The 19331-nt window shown below is 39.1% G+C and overlaps 1 protein-coding gene across 4 annotated transcripts in view; it reads right to left on the bottom strand.

Annotated features, from left to right (window-relative positions):
• dcc (DCC netrin 1 receptor) overlaps positions 1–19331 on the bottom strand; it is a 466971-nt gene that overhangs the window by 82182 nt on the left and 365458 nt on the right. For all 4 annotated transcript variants that reach the window (XM_077498096.1, XM_077498095.1, XM_077498097.1 and 1 more), the window contains exons 22-25: positions 18291–18356; positions 13735–13897; positions 7480–7703; positions 6978–7094 (exon numbers count right to left, since the gene is read on the bottom strand). In XM_077498096.1, coding sequence (XP_077354222.1) covers positions 6978–7094; positions 7480–7703; positions 13735–13897; positions 18291–18356 — 570 coding nt within the window. The remainder of the gene's footprint in view (positions 1–6977; positions 7095–7479; positions 7704–13734; positions 13898–18290; positions 18357–19331) is intronic.

The raw sequence follows: 19331 nt of genomic DNA, 5'->3' as shown, positions 1-19331 counted from the left end.
ATGCAAGATATTAGTAAAGATTAGTGTGCTGTATACAAAGGTCTACCATTTACAGCTACCACTGCAGTCAAAAATAAATAAATAATTAAATAAATTCAAAGGTACCATTTTTGTATTTCCACATTGACACACTTTTAGAAATTTATCTATACTATAATATTAACATATAAAGTACTTTTTGTTGGGTTTTTATGTATGAAAAGTGCCATTTAAATTAAGATTGAAGATTGATTTGATTAATGTGCAATGAAGACATGATGGCTGACATCTGTAACGGCTCAACACAGTGAAATGTAATGTATTAAGAAAATATTAATTTGAAAACAACGTTTCAAATACTTTAAAGGATCAGCCTTTGCAAACATACTGTAAAGGACAAGCAGTGAGGAGGTTTATTGGTCTCCAGGTCTGATTCTACTAAACTCCGATCAATGCTTGTATCGACAGGAAATGATTGATTATTTGAATGCAGCAAAGCTGTGATCAGCAGCTTTAAATAGATTAGTGCGTGTTTGTGTGTGCGTGGTTCTATTTGTGTGCATGTCCGTGTTTTGTGTGGGGTGTTGTGATCACTTTAAGCAAAGCAGAGTTTGATTACAGCAGCAAGATGACCACAGATGAGCAAGGGTCATCAATACTGTTATTGACTGAAATTATTGATCAGGAATGAGGCAGTGGGGCAGCTGCAGGTTAATGGAGATTTGTGCGTTTGTATGTGTGAGTGAGAGCCCGCCAGAGAGGGAGATTGAAAGGTTAAAGAGTTTAACATGGAAGACAAAGTGTGAGTGCATCTTTCAAACTGAAGATACAGACTTTAAAGTAGCACGAAGGTACTTTTCAACCTTAAAGGGATACCTCACTTATTTAGCCCATTATAGCAATAAAAAGTCAATAATTGTCTATAATTAATTTGATACTTTAATTATTTTTCGCAGCTCACCCGTTTTCTAGGTTTGGTCATGTGACATTCACAAGCTGAGCTGTGATTGGTTACCTGACCCTTGTGATGTCATTTTCAGTCGACAGCAAGTTGCAAAATGTGTTTTTAAAGGTACTAATTGTACATGAAAAATAATGAAAATATCAAATTTATTATAGGCAAAATATTCACGTTTGCCTGCCAAAAATGTCTAAATAAGTAAAGTATCCCTTTAATGAATTTTTTTTCATAACGCTTTTGATAATACATTGACTTAAAACTAGTTGAATGGTACCTTTGCAGTGGCCTGAGGTGGTCTGTATCATTTTTAATGGCACAAAGCAACTTTGAGGAGGATGATAGGAACACTGCCACACACACTCCCCCTTTACCCATTTGTTACAAAGACTGAAGTCAATTTGAATGTTGACGCATGATTACTGTCCTTTTTGAAAGAAGCTGAAGAACAACTGAAACGTTTTGTCTGAGGAGACAAAAAAGAAAAAGGGAAGCTATTCGGATAAAAGGACAGTCAAGGATCAACACTGGCCCGGCTTTCATTCGCTGGTGTGAGCTCAAGGATGACACAATGTTTCCTCATGGGAAATGAGGTCTTCCATCAGGCATAATACAGCTTTTGTCCATATGGCGTCACCATAATCAACTTAAACCAGTGGTGTCCAAACTATGGCCCGGGGGCCATTTGCGGCCCGCCGTCCAATTTTCAGTGGCCCGCGACATATGCTAAAAATTGCATTTGACTCAGTTCAAATAAACAAAACAAAAATGTTTGGAGGTGGTCAAAGTAAGATGGGAGGGTATCGAAAAATAGGTGCCATTAAAGGTTATTTTAGTTAACTAAAACTAATGAAAAAACTCAAACTAAAATAAAAAAAACAACAACAATATTGTTACCGAAATAAAATAAAAACGAAAATGCTTTTTAAAAAAACAAAAACTAACTGAAACTTCATTTTATGTTTACAAAACTAACTAAAACTAACTATAATTATAGCAAACATGTCCTTCGTTTTAGTCTTTGGTAATTAATTTAATACTGTACATGAGCCTTTGAGGATGATTTTAAATGTAATTTTTATGAGATTTATTTTGATATAAACCAGAATAATAACGTTTCAAAGTATGTCACGCAAAAGTGACGTCATCTAGCAGCAGCCAATAGAAAATCACCTTCAGATGACGTTGTTCCCAAGGTGTTTTTTTAAATATTGCGCACAAGTAATACACATTTTTTTTAAACTAACAAACTAAACTAAAACTAAGCATTTTTTTTCAAGAACTAAACTAATACAAACTAACAGAACCACCCCGAAAACTAATAAAAACTAACTAAAATGAAAAATTCCAAAACTATAATAACCCTATTGCCATATTACAAATAAACTGGTTTATATACTGTAGCATTTTTCTAAATATGCAAAAGCACAAATAAATTATTTGTACAAATTTTAGGAATGCAATTTCTCTTCATAACATGTGGCCCTTGAGTCCTTCTTTTTATTTTATTTTATATATTAAATTTTTTTTTTTTTTTTTTTTTTTTTCCCCTCTGAATGTTAACTACTGTTTTTTGATGCTTATCTGTTGTCTTTCCTTGTGTAAAGCACATTGAGTTGCCTTGTGTATGAAATGTGCTATACAAATAAACTTGCCTTGCCTTGCCTTGCCTTGCCTTGCCTTCTGATTTTCTGTATGTGGCCCTCAAATGAAAAAGTTTGGACACCCTTGACTTAAACTGAAAGTTCCTTCGTGTTGCTTTAAGTTCAAATGTATCAACTCGGACTTTTGGGTCTCCACATATAGAATTCACTGTTGTCTTTACAACGGGTAGATTATCACAGAGTAAATGCAAACAAATAAGCAGTTATGTTTTTGTTACAAAAATACTGTTGAAATAGAAAATCGTATCAGGTGGTCATACAGTACATAAATTTGTCCTGGCTCTTGAATGATTCCTTCAGAAATTACCATATTAGGTAAATTACCATTTTCAATTTCTTCCGGTTTACAGCTACTTAATTCTGCAGTTAAGTATTTAACATTTTAACATTGGTTTTAAACAGGTGAAACCTATCCAACCAACAGTGTTGTATATGGAAATGAACACAAATGGAGAATAAAGTAAGGAATATAAACTGTGACTAATATAAAGTTATCTATAGTGTTGCAAGCAAAGGAGAAAGAAATAATAAATACTGTTGGAACAATCTGATGTAAGGAAATGAAAACTTTTATCAGTGAGGTATAGAGGGAAAAAAATGACCAAAAAATCTGAATACCAGGTGTAGATATGAGGTAGAGCTGGTGATAAGAAAGATGAACAGTGGCAAAAGTATTGGACCAAATGACCAGTTTTTACCTATATTGTGTAATCACTGCAACAGGTTTAAATAACAAATTGCTTCCAAGCCTTAAACTGAGACAAAGCCACATGATCATGCAATGCATCAACTTAATGAGAAAAGACAAAACATCAAATTGAAATGCCTCTAACAGAAGTTTAGTTTTGATAACAAGATACGAATGGAACGACAACCTGACCAAGAGGAGGGGAGGTTGAGGACAGGTCCGTGTGCGGGAAGCCTGCAGGCTTTCCTGTGTCTGGGTGACCCACATATCACAGGCACACTTATACGAACAGCCAGTATGGCATGTCACGTTGCAAAAACTAAACAAGTCACCCACTGACTCACACACGCCAAAATAACAACATGGGGCAATAACCTGATTGCTGAGATAATGCAAATGCATTTCTTAAAACAGCACTGAACTACAGCAGCAACACAAGATGGTGAGAATGAAAATGAGATACCGGAAGGGAGGAATCCTTGTAGATACAAAGGGAGAGTGGGAGCAACACAATTACAAGTGGAATGTTTCAGCCCAGAGTGAGGCAGCAAACAATCCTCAAACAGAGATCAGAAATGGATCATCTGCTCCATGGAGAGTCAAACTTGGTAGATAGGTGTAAGAAATGAGCTCGCAGGAAGAAATCCAGACACGTAAATCATGTCAGCAGCTGTCTAAAGCAACGTTTTGTAGCGCTGATTAATGTAAGGAGGTGAAAATAGGTTTTATATACTGTATACAAATTTGGGAACGGTAAACAGGATTAGGATTAACATGAATAACACGACTTTGGGGTGGGGGTGGGGGATGCTCACACTCACCGGTGAATGCATGATACATTTTAAGAGCTCTGTGACAGTAAATGACAGCAAACCATCCATCCATCCATCGCGCTTATCCTTGGGGATGAAATGTTGTACAAGATAAAGCAAAAGTGACAGCCTCACATATCAGTGTCATGGGCACGGCTGAATACATTTCAAAACTTGTCTTCGGAAAACAGCAGCTTCGGACAGACCAAAAGGAGCGCTCATACTGTAGATGCCCTTTCCTTCGTGCCAATGTTGATTTCTGTTAGTTCTCGAGATGAAGACGAGACTCATGGTCGAAGCTACCGTGCCAGGCACAAAGTCAGAACAAATAAGTGAAGAAAGCATTGATGATGCAGAACTGCAGGCAGTGATTCAGAATATGCATCATGATTGGCCTGAAGGCTCGTGTCAACAATATTATCATGTGAGGTTGCAGCCAGGTGACACTATTTGCTCCTCAGACAGAGTAGATACTTGTGTTTTTAAGAAATGAAGTCATAACGTCTTACAATGTTCATATTGAATCCACATATACTGGTTATAACAGAGTATATTACCCCATGAAAAAAACCAACATGCCAGATAGAGAGAAACAATTTTGCTAAGTATTATTATTTGAATTTTTAATAAATGCGAAAATAAACCTGAATGGAAATTCTAAAAATTAAAAAAAATTGTTTAAAATTTGCAAAAATGTTTTTTTTTTTTTTTTTTTTTTTTAAAGGAACATGTAGATTTTGGCTGTCAAAACGGGTTTTTCCAAATACACAATGACGGGACCAGATACGACGTCTTACATTTTGACCGGATAAAACATGGCTTCTGACATGTGGAAATGTTTCAGCCAGAGTTCGTCTGTAAAATGCTGCCGAACATCCACTTCCCAAAGGCTTCCGTTGCCATACAGATGGACAACGATGTGGTGATCTCCTTATCTCCGGCAGTATTCTTAATATAAACAATCTTCTATGCAATATCCTTTTCAGGATGGCTCGGTATGTGGTGAATGCTAACACAATTGTGCACTGCAAATTTAAGCTATCTAACCTAGACTTAAACACTTATATCAAGCCATAAAGTCTTATTGATCTTGTTATGAGAATTATTTACTATACAAGAGTAGAATTTCTAAGATTATTAATCTTGTTTTAAGATTGTCTTTTATTTCTTACTTAGTTTGTAAATCCTAAAATTAGTTAATTTCACGCATAATAAGCTAAAATGCTCGAAGAGTCTATGTTCACTAAAAAAAAAATAATAATTTAAAAAAAATTAAAAATCAGCTATCTAACCTAAACTTAAATGCTTATATCAAGCCATATTCTTCTTTGTTTTGTTTTGAGAATTATATACTTTGTAAGAGCAGAATTTCCAAGATTATTAATCTTGTTTTAAGATTAGTTGTCTCATTTCTCATTTAGTTTGTAAATCTTAAAATTGGTTAATTTTTTGCACAATAAGCTAAAACAACCCTACAACATACTGTTGCATTTTATTGTAAGCAAAATTCCTGGTCATACTAACTAGGCTCATTTTCCCTCTTTCCAGTGAACAGACTAACAGCTCCATGGTCTAGTGGTAGAGTCTCTACCCTCAGACATGGAGGTTGTGGGTTCGATCCCAGGCTGAGCCAAACAAAATGCAATTAAAAATGGTGCCATCTCGCTGCTTCACAGTCAACTTAAAGTACAAATAAAGAGTGACACTTGATGCTCTGTTTCAGTAGTGATTTACGCTTTTAAAAAAACAAAAAAGATTACGTGTTTATGGCTTATTTTGAGATTTAATTACTTGTTTTGATACTTAAAATAAGTGCATATATCTTATTTTAAGATTTATTTCCTTGATTTGTTGCTTAGAATAAGTGTTTTAAGCTCATTTTAAGATTAATATAGAACTACACATTTTTCTTAGTAAGTAAAATTATCTTACTGCACTGGCAGATTATTTCACTCGTTTCTAGTAAATTTACACTAAGAACAAGTGTATTTTATCTCATATTAATAAGCAGACGTGTTTTTGCAGTGTGACCAGAGTATTTCGAAAACCACGAATGCTCGATCAGCAATCTGTCCATGATTTCTTTTGTTGACAGTCAGCCGAATGTCGTTTTCATATGACATCATATCACGACGTTGTCTCCTCTCAGTATTAACAAAATAATAACACATGAAACAGCCATAAGTGGCATGTTTTTGCACATTTTCACTAAATTTGCTTACAAATTTTGAAACATTTGGATGGAAACCCCGTTACTTCTAGAAAGCTAAATACTAATGAAAAAATACAGCTACATCAAGAATGGTCCCAAAGACAATCTTGCTGAATCCTGACACATAAAAATAAAAATTAAACAAATAAATACCTACTGGGGGAAAAGAATGGAAAATGCAATTGACAATTATTGGGGTACATTATGTTTGTCTGGGGCCGTGGTTTTACTAATGTTGGTGTGGAATGTAATATTTGTACTTCTATAGCACTCGAAAACAACATCAGTCATTTTACACCACAGTCTCTCGTACATTGTCACCTTCTACTGACAAGAAAGATCATCACAAAGGCCGAATATTTCATGCAACTATTGAATTTGAAAGTGCAGACTCACTTAATATTTTGACTTGTGCTGAAAAAGTGGTGATGGTACACATTTTGATGACATGATAAATTGCAATATTAGATGATGCAACAATGATTTAGCCTCATAGGCCATATAAAAAGGGTCAAGTAATTTCTTTTGCTAATTGTGACTTACAGTAATTTCTATTCCCGCTCTTGTGTTACATTAGCTATCGATGACTGACCATGTTATATATCTCATTGGTAACAACTAAAGGAGCTCAAAGCCAAGTTATATATACAAGTACAGTACATACGTGTGTTGCTTGGTTGTGAATCCATAGGAATCATCATTTTGCCTCGTGTTCCCCTCCTGGCAGCCATGGATCTTTCCAGAGTAGAAATACAGCTTGACGCTTCATCACCGTCCGCTCCTGTAATATTAAAATTGCTTGTTATATTTATATTTTCCTTTTAAGTGTTGTTTCGGACACAAGATGAATGTAGGTTGACCTTATAGTGTAGATTTTTTTCAATGTTAATTCTTTTTTAAGAAATCACTATAATTGTCCTTTTAATTCTTACACGATTCATGGCAGCACGCAAGTTGCCGGTCACGACAATATCCATACTAATGGCTGTAAAGTACACGGACCAACATCAGTTCTTATTCTGCCAATCACGTGAATATGGTGTATATAAGTATTGAGTTAGATATATTTTATTTCCTTCAAAGTGCTATATTTTCTTTTCCTTTCTTTTAATCGTATTGGCTAAGATCAGGAGAAGTGCAAAATGTAATACGCATGTAACCTGCACCTGAGTGGCTACTCTTGCTGCCCATCTGGCTCTCTGATTGGCTGTGGGCAACCTGCGGAAGATCCTGGCACGATTGGATAGGAGAATCGTGCCCAGATGGGGCCACACTGGGAGCTTTCTCAATGTTCTTCATCTCCATCTCTTCATGATGGATCCAGAGGTCAGGAGGTCGTAGCTCCTTCTGGCTGCCCTTCCTCTTACTGGCGCTGTGGCTTGCTCTTTTCCTGCAAAAGAGGGGGGGGGGGGATCACGAATGTATGAGTGAATATGGATAGATTAAATGTCAAGTGGGAAATTGAAAGGATGCTGAAATGAATATTAGACAGCGCACAACAAGTAACCTCACAAGCCAAATTGATAAATGTGATTCACTCAAGGGAGTTCTTCACATTATCAATCTGGGACTTCACTCGGCAGAGCCGTTCGGGAAAGGAGGGACTTGCTGTACAATACTTTGAGCTGAGTGGATCATACGCCATCTTTGCACGTTTGTTTTGACCAATCAAGACAACGGATGAAAACGTCGTCTTCCGTCTCGTCTTAGGGGGATGGGGGGTTGGGGAGCGCACAAACATCTTAACCAGACAAAACCGCACAAAGCACCTCTCGCTGTTCAAATTCTTGGCTTCCCTGCTAAAAGCTGATGCCCCTGCGACTGTTCCCTGGATAAACAGCAGACTCTGCGCAGTGTGCTGTTACTGGACTTCTGTGCTTATCATGGATTGCCCAAAACACAGACCATGTTCAAACAACCACATTCGTCCACATTTACACATGGCAACTGGGTACCATAGGCTGCAGTTCGAAGATTGATTTTTGTGTTTGTGTCATCGAATTGGCTTCTGCATGTCTTGGGCACTCAGGTGATGAGAAGGTTGGAGATATCAAACAATCACTACATGGTGGTGTGTTGGCTCCAATGGTGAGGGAAGGTGCCGGTCTGACCTGGAAGACCCAAGTGTATTCTGAGGGTCTGGTGGGAACATCTCAGGTTGGAAGGAGTTTCAATTCCCACTTCTGGAAGACTTACGTCCTAAAGGAAGCAGGGAATATTGTGTCCGAGTGGGCCAAAAGGTGGTCGGTGCCTTTCGTGGCAGCCATACCCAAACCTGTTGGAGGATGTTGACGATGAGGGATACCGTCAACTTGAAGGAAGTCTATGGAGGCAGTTTATGGATATCATCAAGCCAAAGCTGAACACAGCTTTTGAGGTCAGTGACGGAAAAACTCGGGCATGGGCCTGCCGCCTTACTGAACTCATTCAGTAAGGGCAAGCTTTGAAGAAATTCTGGTTCACCATCTGGCATCTCAGTAAGGGGAGAAGCAGTGCACCATAAAGACTGTGTAGAGTGGGAATGGGGCACTGCTGATGTTGAATTGTGACATTGTGATTCGGTGGGGATAAGACCTCTTTAATTCAACTGACACACTTTCCCATGAGGAAGCAGAATCTGGTGAGTCTGAGGTCGACTCTCTCCAGGGTTGAAGTCGCCATGGTGACAAAAAAAAAAAAAAAAAAAACTCCATGAAGGCAGGGCCCCACTGCGATTGGTTGGCAACCAGTCCAGGGTGTCCCCCGCCTACTGCCCAGAGCCAGCTGAGATAGGCGCCAGCAGCCCCCGCAACCCTTGTGAGGAATAAGCGGTCAAGAAAATGGATGGATGGATGGGCAGGGCCCCAAGGGTGAATCAGATCCTTTTGGTGTTCTTAAAGCTTTTGGGTGTTGTTAGGCTGTCCTGGTGGGCACGCTTCTACAACATCACATAGGCGTCAGTGACAGCGCCACTGGATTGGCAGACCAGGGTGGTGGTTCTTCTTTTTAAGAATGGGGACTGTAGACTACGTGATCCATGGAACTTTCCTTATTATTATTATTTTTTTGTCTGAGAAAACGGTAAAAGGCGACCCAGCAGTATCCCCTCTGTTGATAATAGTTTTTCTATGTCCATTGAATGGGTTGTGTCTGTTCAATTTAATTGCACTTTACTGTACAATGGCAATAAATCTACTCTGATTCTGAACAGTGGACCAGCTATATACTTCAGAATGTCTGGAGGCATATAGGAGTTCTCCCAACCAGTCTATATGTGCTTTGTGGACTTGGAACAGGTGGTTGACCATGTCCCCTAGGGGCTCTCCAGGATTATGAGGTACCAGATGCCCAAATACTCTCTGTTCAGTCCCTTCAGTTTTCATTTTTAGATAATCAGTTATTTATTTATTTATTTATTTGTTTGTTGGGTACTTAAATTTAAACTGTGCTAAGCAGCACACTAGTTTCCTCTCTGAAACATTCGTGAAATTTTAGACAAATCTCTCCCCATAGATTTTGGTCTCTGAGACTAAGTGATGTTAGAATCACAATAAAAAATTTGTCGGCTAAAACAGCACATTTGAGTAAGCCTGGTTTGTTAATGAGTGATCAGTAGGACCAGCGACTTAGCCAGGCTGTCAGCATCAAAGTGTGCAGAGTCCATCCATCCACCATTTTCCAAACCACGTATCCCTACGAGTCGTGTGTGTGCGCTGGAACCTACCCCAGCTGTCTACGGGCAGTAGTCATGAGTAACCTGATGGCTGGGGCACTTTAGCGCTGCGAGCTAGCATGGCTAGCTTTCTGCTAGGTGCTGGTAGCTTGCTGTTAGCTAGCAGCCGCTGCTAAACGCTGGCAAAAGGCGGTTAGCGCCCTTAAGTGGCTATTAAATGTGAATTTCAGGATGAGGTTGTGTTTTTGAGGTAGATAGCAACAGCTGGTGATGGTACTATAAATGCACGCAAAGGTAAGGTTTATTTTGAAGTCGGCTTACTAACCGCATTAGTGCCGTGTACTGTCATGCATACTGCCGTTGACTTGACTACGGCTTACGCAGCGGGTATCTGAGGCAGAAATGACAAGGACTGGTTTCAACCCTAGTATTAATAATCGTTTTTTTGTTTTGTTTTTTGTTGTTGTTTTTTTTTTGTTTTTTTACGATTATGCCAATTTTGTAACTGTGGCCTGTATTAATAAACATTGTAATTGAATTTTGATGAATTGTACAGCCCTCCTCTCACTCTAACTCATGTGAACTGGAAAGTTGGTCCCAATTTGTGGTGTTAAAAAATTCCCTTTGTTGCTCATATACCTCCTCAGTCTAGATCTTGATAGTCTTCTGATATAGTGGCTGTTACTGCAGCATTCAGTGTGTATGTTGTTTGTAGAGAGACAATGTTGGGATCAGAGCATCCAAGAGGGGCGAGCGGAGTGAACATATATGCATCTCTGACATCATACATTAAGTCCAGTTTTCTATTTTATTGTGAGTGGAAGTCCACATACTGTGTAAAGTTGAGGAGAGTGGCAGTGATAGAGAAATGATTGAAGTCCCCTAATACAGTATGATGATGAGTGCCTCTGGCACATGCCAGTGTGGATGCATTCAAATGCTGGAGCAGCACTGGCGAAGGGAGGGATATATTGTACACCACCACGACAATGACTTGTGAAAACTCTCGGTACCCAGTATGGCCGGGCGCTGTCTGTCTGAAGCTCAGTGTCTGTGCTGCAGAGCTGCTTGCCTGCTTTTTAACAATGATTTTTTTCCAGGGTTACACCACCTGTTGTTAAAACACACACACATCTTTCTTATTGCCACTGTGCTTGTTTGCAGTTGCACAGTCAAGTGTGAAACACTCCATGGTGACAAAATTGTCTGGCCTGACCTGGTCCAGCCATGTCTTGACGGAACATTTGAAAGTGCTTTCTGTGTACTCCAGCTGCAGCTTGATCAATGCCGATAGTTCGTCCATTTTATTTAACAGACAGCAGACGTTTCCCATGGTAATAGTTGGCAGACATGATTTTCTCTCTGTCTGACTGTCTCTCTCTCTCTCCCTCGCTCTGTCTCTCAATGCTTGACACCAGCCCTGCAGCCTCTTCTTTTCCTCCTTATCTCCGCTGGGAATTCAGGTTTCCTGGAATGGAGAATTCCATTGTATTTGTGAGCCAGTAGCTGCTACTGGCAGCTGCTACAATACATCCATGGTTGAAACTGAAGGGCTCACCCAAGCAGATTCAAAATGTCCAAAAACAGTTTGAAAAGAATGGCAAGAGTTAGCAGATTTGAACCCTTTGCCACACAGTCATGTAAGACTTTAAATAGGTAGGAAAATATAGAAATAAAACACACAAACAGCAAGTTCTAAAAAACACAAAAGGAAAACAAAGGAGAGAGCCTGCTGCCAACCCTGCAGCATCATCAGACAAAGGAAACTAGCGCAGCTCCCTGCTTCACTTGGGGAAGAACACAATCTTATCCACAGGGCAACCTTCACTGTTGAGCGTTCAACAGTAACAGTAAAAAGGATTCAATCCATAAATAACAAATAGTCAAAATGAAGTTGTGTGATTCGACACTTGGGATTGGTATGTACATAGGGATTTTTAAAAGCTTTAGACTCCCGCCCGTAACAGACCCCATCCATCCATCCATCCATCCATCCATCCATCCATCCATCCATCCATCCATCCATCCCTGGAGGCTATCCCATCTGTCTTCGGGGAGCAGGCGGGGTACACCCTGAAGTGGTTGCCAGCCGATCACATATCAAAAGAAAAACAGGCATTTAACAGTTTTGGTCACCTCGCGTGTCGTATTCTCCAATATGTCAACACAAAACACTTTACACACATAATGATACTGTTCCACCAACGGTCTAGAATCCAGTCCTCAGAGGCCGAGTTCTTGCATGATCACATGTGATCTCACAATTAAGACACACTTCAGGGTAGATGCAGATTATTTTTGACTGTTTCCAAAGAAGACTGGAGGCAGTAGTGTAAGAAGATAGCAATGTTGGTAGAGAAACATTTGCTTTGGAAAATATTTTCTGCTTCTTGAGGAAACCACTTTTAGACAAAACAAGACATCCGAGAACATACTTTTTAATGCCACTCCCTTTTCATCAGTCAGGACACTTTTTTGATTGGCTACGTTCCTTTTCACCTCAGTTTATAGACAGTAGTTTGGTGTCCTCACACTTAAGCATATACTGAACACATTTAATACTGTATTTAAGATCGTTTGCACTACCTGTTTTGGACCATATTATTGGGATAAATCCACTCTCAACATACCTCAGACCAAAAGCTAATCTTATAGGACAATCTTATAAAATGGATTGTTGTTGGGTGTTTGATGCCCTGGTTCAGAGAGGGCCAAAATCGGGACAAAAACAGCCTAGCTGTCTTTATGTGTGTACACAGCCTTAAACACTATCAAGAGGAAACAGAGAACCTATTGACACATGCTCACCGTGAAAACCTCACAGTGAGTGCAAGAACAAACTACAACTGGTAATTACTATATTCTCTAAATTGAAAGTATTGGCTGATTATTTCTCTGCTTGTGGGGTATACAATTTACAGCAAATGTAGAAATGAACATTTGCATAGATTCTCCTCCTACTCCAGGAGTTGGCAAATGGTCCCAAAGATTCCAAACAGTAGCAAAGGGGTAGATAATAGTTGCTAATATTCACAATATTGTACCAAATGGTCGCTAATAGGGATGTAACGATAAGCGCAATATCGTGATATTGTGATATTAAAGCTGCCCAATATCGTCTTCGTCATGTTTATGATATTTAAATGCAACACATCTGTTAAAAAAAGGTTAGGTTGATTTCCATTCGTGCAGTTCTAGCACCCTCTGCTGGCTAATTTTTTAGTGCAATTTATTTTTCATTAGGGATGTTGTGGCCCTTCTATGTTTAAAATCAACGTTAATTGTTAATTGTTGAGCTTCATATCATGATAATATCGTATCATGATGTTTGGATATCGTTACATCCCTTGTCGCTAATAGTCAATAGTCTTTCCCAAACAGCTGCACATTGTCTCTATTAAGGTCGCTAAATGTTGCTAATGACAGAGGCAGCCCCCCTGATTGTTGCCAACATTTGTCCGAAAAATTAGCGAATCCAACCTTCGCTATGTTTGCACACATTCGTCACTCAATGAGATCCAACCTTAAAATCTTCCATAGTAAAAGTATCAAAGTATGAAGAAGAATAAATTAAGACCAATTTTAAGGTTTGAATGAAATGTTAAGGTTTGAACTCAAATTAGGTTTCTGTGCATGAAAGCATTCATTTGAGTCTGGAGAAGAAAAAGCAGCTACAGTATACAAATCAATCAAGGCCTATTATTTGCCATCTGGTGTTTTACATTCACAGATGCTTGCTGACATCTCACAGATGAAATCAATGTCTTACTTGCGCTGTTGAGCGGAGGAGCGTCGAGTACACATGAGGGCCACGATAACCACTACGACCACAGTGATGACGCCCACAGAAACCACGATGATGACCAAAAGGTTGCTATTATTTTGCGGGGTCGCACTGCCATGCGGTGGATGCATTTGACCAATGGGAGACTCTGAAAAAGAGGAAGTAGAGATTGAATGATAATAACATAACACCATTAACAATTCATGTTGCAAGTATTGCTACTGTCACTATTACAAAAAACAATAGATGTATACATTTTATAAATTCTGAATATAAAGTGGTTGTCTTGTGATGGGAATGCTTTTTGGTCAATCTCAAGATTTCCGTCCTACTGTGTAGTCTGTGACAAGCACAACGTTCCAAAGCATTACCATACTACGAGCAACCTATATTCAGATCGGCACTAAAACAAATGTAAATAGCAAGAGTGTTTTACAAAATTTTCCTCATTTTCCTCATACATTTTCCTCAAAAAACACATCACAAACACTGTCTAATTAGGTAGTGTGGGAGCGACAAGAGACACAGATCACACACAGATGTTACGGAGGTTATAGTCATCTATAATATGCACAGTTATTAATGTCTTTGCCCTTTGAGCAAGAGAAAATAAAAAAATATGAACCCCTGTTGAAGAGAGATGAAAATCATGCAAGGATGTGAGAGAGTGAGATCAAGAATATGTCAGCAGAAACAAAGCACAAACAGGGTCAACAACTGAAACTGTATTGAAAAGATGAAATAATGAACAAAAAAATGTGGTGCATGGGTGGAAGAAATACATGAGAAGGCACTGAGAAAAGAAAGAAATGACTGTGACAGAGAAAAAGGCAGTTCTGCCTCTTTCACGTCTTCCCTGAACCCTGCGTCTTTCTAAAGTCCCTTGTCTCACTCAATGAAAACCACAATCCATCACATCTTACAACTGAAGCGAATGCGAGTGTGATACAACGCTCAGGTCCTGAAGAGAAAAATTGTCATCACCTTATGGTCTTAAAGTATTTCTACCGTTCATTTCATTCTACACTTAAAGCAATCAAATGTAGTAAACGTACTTGGATATATATAGCAGCTTATCCCGATAATGCAAAATGAATTCTTAAATGTCCAAACCAATACGTCACAATGGGTTTGTTTAGTAGCAGATGTGACTATTTACACCTGTCAATTTAAGCAACTAAAACGTTCAATTACTCACAAATGTAGGGCTAGACCTGAAGATAGTAAAATAAATAAAGAAAAATCCCTTTTTCCTTCCTATCATTGATATGGCTTTGCCTTTTCTAACACATCCATTTATTTTCTACCCATTATATTAACAACTCTTTTTTTTCTTTTTTTTTTTTCTTTTTTCCATCTGTCATATGTAACTAGTGGTATCGTATTTGGTACCAGTGTCTTGTAACTTTTACCACATAAAAGTGCAGATTCTTCTAAAAGGTTCCTTGTAAACAGGCATTTAAATTTCAAACATCTGGAGCAAAACCGAAAAACAATAACATTCAGCCGTGTGAGCTTTTTTTATGCATATCTGAGATTTCCCACTGCGTGATCATTGAAAGCACTGCAGAATGCGAGTGAGTGCTTTTCCTTCTGAATGATAAATACATTTTTCTTGTTACAAAAACTTGTTTCAAAAACACGTGTTTTCTTCATGTATTTATTGAAAAACATGCTTTGTATCCATAATTTTTACGATGGTAAGTACATTAGCAGATGTGTACGCACTCGCTACAGCCATTAAAAATTCATCCACTAGTACATATTAAATTGTAAATATAGTTCAGCGATGTTGCAAAACTATTGGGTTTATTGTATATTTATGTCTTAGGCGATGGCTGCATGGTGTGCTCTGCCTCGCTTGAAACCAGGAAATGGGTGCGTGCAAGAATTGTTTGTGATCGGTTTCTTCTTTTGTAGTTAACTCAGGTCTTTCTGGCGCACTAGTTTTGATATAGCGCCTCCATAGTGGCGCAACGCTGCAACTGCAGTTAAAACACGTTGCTGCTGAGCTCAATCTGCACTGTGTTGAACGATATCAGTTGCTCAGGAGGCTGCACAAAAATTAGCTAGAGGCGATCGCCTCCGAAGTTTGAATGCAGGAAAATCTCTGCTCATAAGTTTACATAAACCAAGGGTGTGTACACGGTCAAGCACAAGTGTATTTTTGTGACGTCTTCCATTTTCATTCTGTCCACTTTCACCCTTTGTTTTTAAACTATCCTAGTGGGTCGTTAAAAATGTCATTTTTTTGCTGCTGAAAAATGGATGGCAGGCCGGAAATGGCCCCCAGGTTGTAGCTTGGACATCCCTGACTTAGAGTGTCAATGAACCAGTTTAGACACGTTTTTTGATTGTGTGAAGCATGCACACAAAATCCACAGGGAGGACAAGAAAACTCCACATCAGAAAATATATATATGTTATATACTGCACTGTAAATCATAAATGTACCTCTTATGATGCAAAAATGTCAAACGTATTAAGTAATATACTAGGTACATTACTGAGTTTAAGTTTCTATAAGTGTTCTTAGGGTGAAATATAAGGGTATTCACTCTTCAGGCTTAAGATCATACTGCATTTAATTAAAAATGTTCATGAACAGATTTATTCTTCTACCTCAAGGTGATGCATTCAAAAATGTATTAGTTAATGGTCTCGGCAGTAAAGAGCTCCCACACATACTGTGAATAAAAATTGGGAGAACATGAAAACAGTTTGGGTCATTCTGTCCTTCAGCAGAAAACTGCACTGCCGAGGGATCTTCCAACAAGCCCATATTAGAACACAACAGGTCAGATCGCAGCGACAGTCACATTGTTGTGACCTGATGGAAACGGTCGGAGATGAATCGCTCAGCTGGTAGTTTCTCAGTGAGAGGAAGCTGAGCTATATAAAGACAAAGACGTGTTCAAGATGAAATATGGTTAACCTGAGGAATGAGCCTTTGCCCTCAGTGACCTGGCATCCTTCAGGCGTAGGAGGGCTCAGGTCAGAGAGGATGGATTTATGATAGCCTTTGGCAGGAGCACCACCACCACCAACAATCCCGACAAAACATTTGTCTCCAGACACGCACACGCATGTGCACACACACAAAAAAAGCACACACACACGAAAATCACATGATTCTCAAAACCCCTGCAGTGATACTCTTAAAATAATACAAGCTACATACATTGACTTCCGACCTTCATCGAATCGTGTATTTTCAAGTAAGACCATAAATATGCATTATTTTTAAAGTGCATGGTGCTTTCTTCCAATCCTACCTACAACTAGTTATTGTTAGACTCAAGCATAAGTCATGACTATATTGTCATTTTTTTTTTTAAGTTATGATTTTGTTATCAGTAAAAATATATCACTACACTACCACAACAAATAGAAAATGATGCAAATAGTGTCATGTTTCGGTTTTGGGGGTTGGGTTTTGGTTTAGTTTTGGGTGTTTATGTTGTCTTTTGTCCGGTTTTGTCTCCCCTAGTCTCGTCATAGTTAACCTTGTCCACCTGTGTGTGTCTCCCCTCCCCATTTGTGTTGTTAATTAGTGCGCTCTGCCTACTGTGTTTCCCAGGTGTGTCTTGTTAGTGTCTCGTTAGTGTTGTATTTAGTCTGTGGGGTGTGTTCATGTGTCGTGGAAGCCTTGTCCAGTCCAGTCCAGTCCAGTCCAGCCAAGCTGAATTGATAGTGGCTTCGTCTGGTCAATTTTTTCTACGTCTGGTCAAGTTCTTCTACGTCTTCTCAAGTCTCCACGTCAACTCAAGTGTCTCCACGTCAACTGAAGTGTCTCCATGTCCACTCAAGTCTCCACGTCTACTCAAGTCTCCACGTCTACTCAAGTCTCCACGTCCACTCAAGCCTCCATGTCCACTCAAGTCTCCACGTCTACTCAAGTCTCCACGTCTACTCAAGTCTCCACGTCCACTCAAGCCTCCATGTCCACTCAAGCCTCCACGTCCACTCAAGCCTCCACGTCCACTCAAGTCTCCACTTCCACTCAAGTCTCGTCAACTGGTGTCTCCACGTCAACTGAAGTGCCTCCACTTACGTCAACTCAAGTGTCTCCACGTCAACTCAAGTGCCTCCACGTCAACTCAAGTCTATCTTGCCACATCTGTCCACGTCATGCCAAGTCTGTCCTGCCATGTCTGTCCACATCATGCCCAGTCTGTCCACGTCCAGTCCAGTCATGTCAACCAGCTTCCCCTTTCCCAGTCAAGCCTTGGTCCCCAGTCTGCTCATGTTCCGTCCCGTCCTGTCCGTCAACCACTTTGTCAATAAAGTTATTCTCAGTCCTCTTCCCATCATGTGTTTCTGGCATTGGGTCCATCTCCCCTCAACCACTCACTCCACACATCATGACAAATAGATTGTAAACAACCAATTATAAAGTGCAATTGTTTTGTATTTAGACACACTTTGAAATCAGATCTGAGTGTTATTGTAGTCTTAATAGTATTACACTGTAGGTCCAATGAGAAATATTTTTGTTCACATAGTCCAGTTCAGTCAAGTTCCTTGTGTATATATTTTACCATTTATGCTGCTCCGGTCAATTAGGTTGCTATCAGATGGCCAGTAGGCGTGGTCTCCTCCTCGACCTGGAAGACCCAAATAAAACAAAAGAATTTCAAATGAATTGAATATCTGTAATCAAACTAGAGCACCAATACTAACATATTACCTAAAAAAAATTTCATTGATTGAGAGTCGTGGTCAGACATTTAAACTGATTATTGGCATGGGTAATGTGTTAAATTTTCCACTTTGTAATTCCCCCCCCTTATTTACACAGTGTCAAAATTATGCATATCGACTCAAACACTTTCAGTCTTAATTTATACGAGTTTTTCAACAACTGCTGTATTCCAGATAATCAGCTCAAACAATAGGAAAATATATAGAAAATACCAAATAGTAAAATATATTTGGACAAAATGGAGGTTCGAACAGAACAATGAGCCAAAAGACACAGCACAATTGGTTTGAAATGGCTAAAGCAGCTTCCAGAATGACCTGGCTGGAAAAAATAAATAAATAAATAAATATCTATCTATCTATCTATCACCAACATACTCATTAATGGTTGTTTAGTCAAATATTAGAGCCAGTGTGGGCATTTTATACGATTAGATCTAAAGATTGACTAAAGATTAAGTCAATCTTGTATTCCAGTGTACTCCCTGTACTCGACACTCTCCTGTAAGCCATCAATTCACCTGGTATAAATAATTCAAGACCTCATGACATTATACAGATGGAATAATTCTATTGATTTAGAATTACAACCTTCACTGAGGAAAAAAGAAAAAGGCAACTCGGCTGGCTCATTTAGGCTTATACTCTACAACACCCTAAACGAGGGGTGGGCAAACTTGATCCTTGAGGGCCGGAGTCCTGCAGGTTTTGGATGCTGCCGTTCTCCAACACAGCTGATATATGATCAGCTCATCAGCAAGCTCTGCATAAGGAATCAGTTTGAGTTGGAAAAGGGAAACCTCCTTTTTTTTTTTTGAATTATGTAATGGTTAAAGTAAGATATTCATAATCATTTTCAATAAGCATTAACAGCCTTT

Source organism: Festucalex cinctus, chromosome 15 (genome assembly GCF_051991245.1).
Source record: "Festucalex cinctus isolate MCC-2025b chromosome 15, RoL_Fcin_1.0, whole genome shotgun sequence".
Lineage (NCBI taxonomy): Eukaryota > Metazoa > Chordata > Actinopteri > Syngnathiformes > Syngnathidae > Festucalex > Festucalex cinctus.
This window is presented reverse-complemented; position numbering and strand designations above follow the sequence as displayed.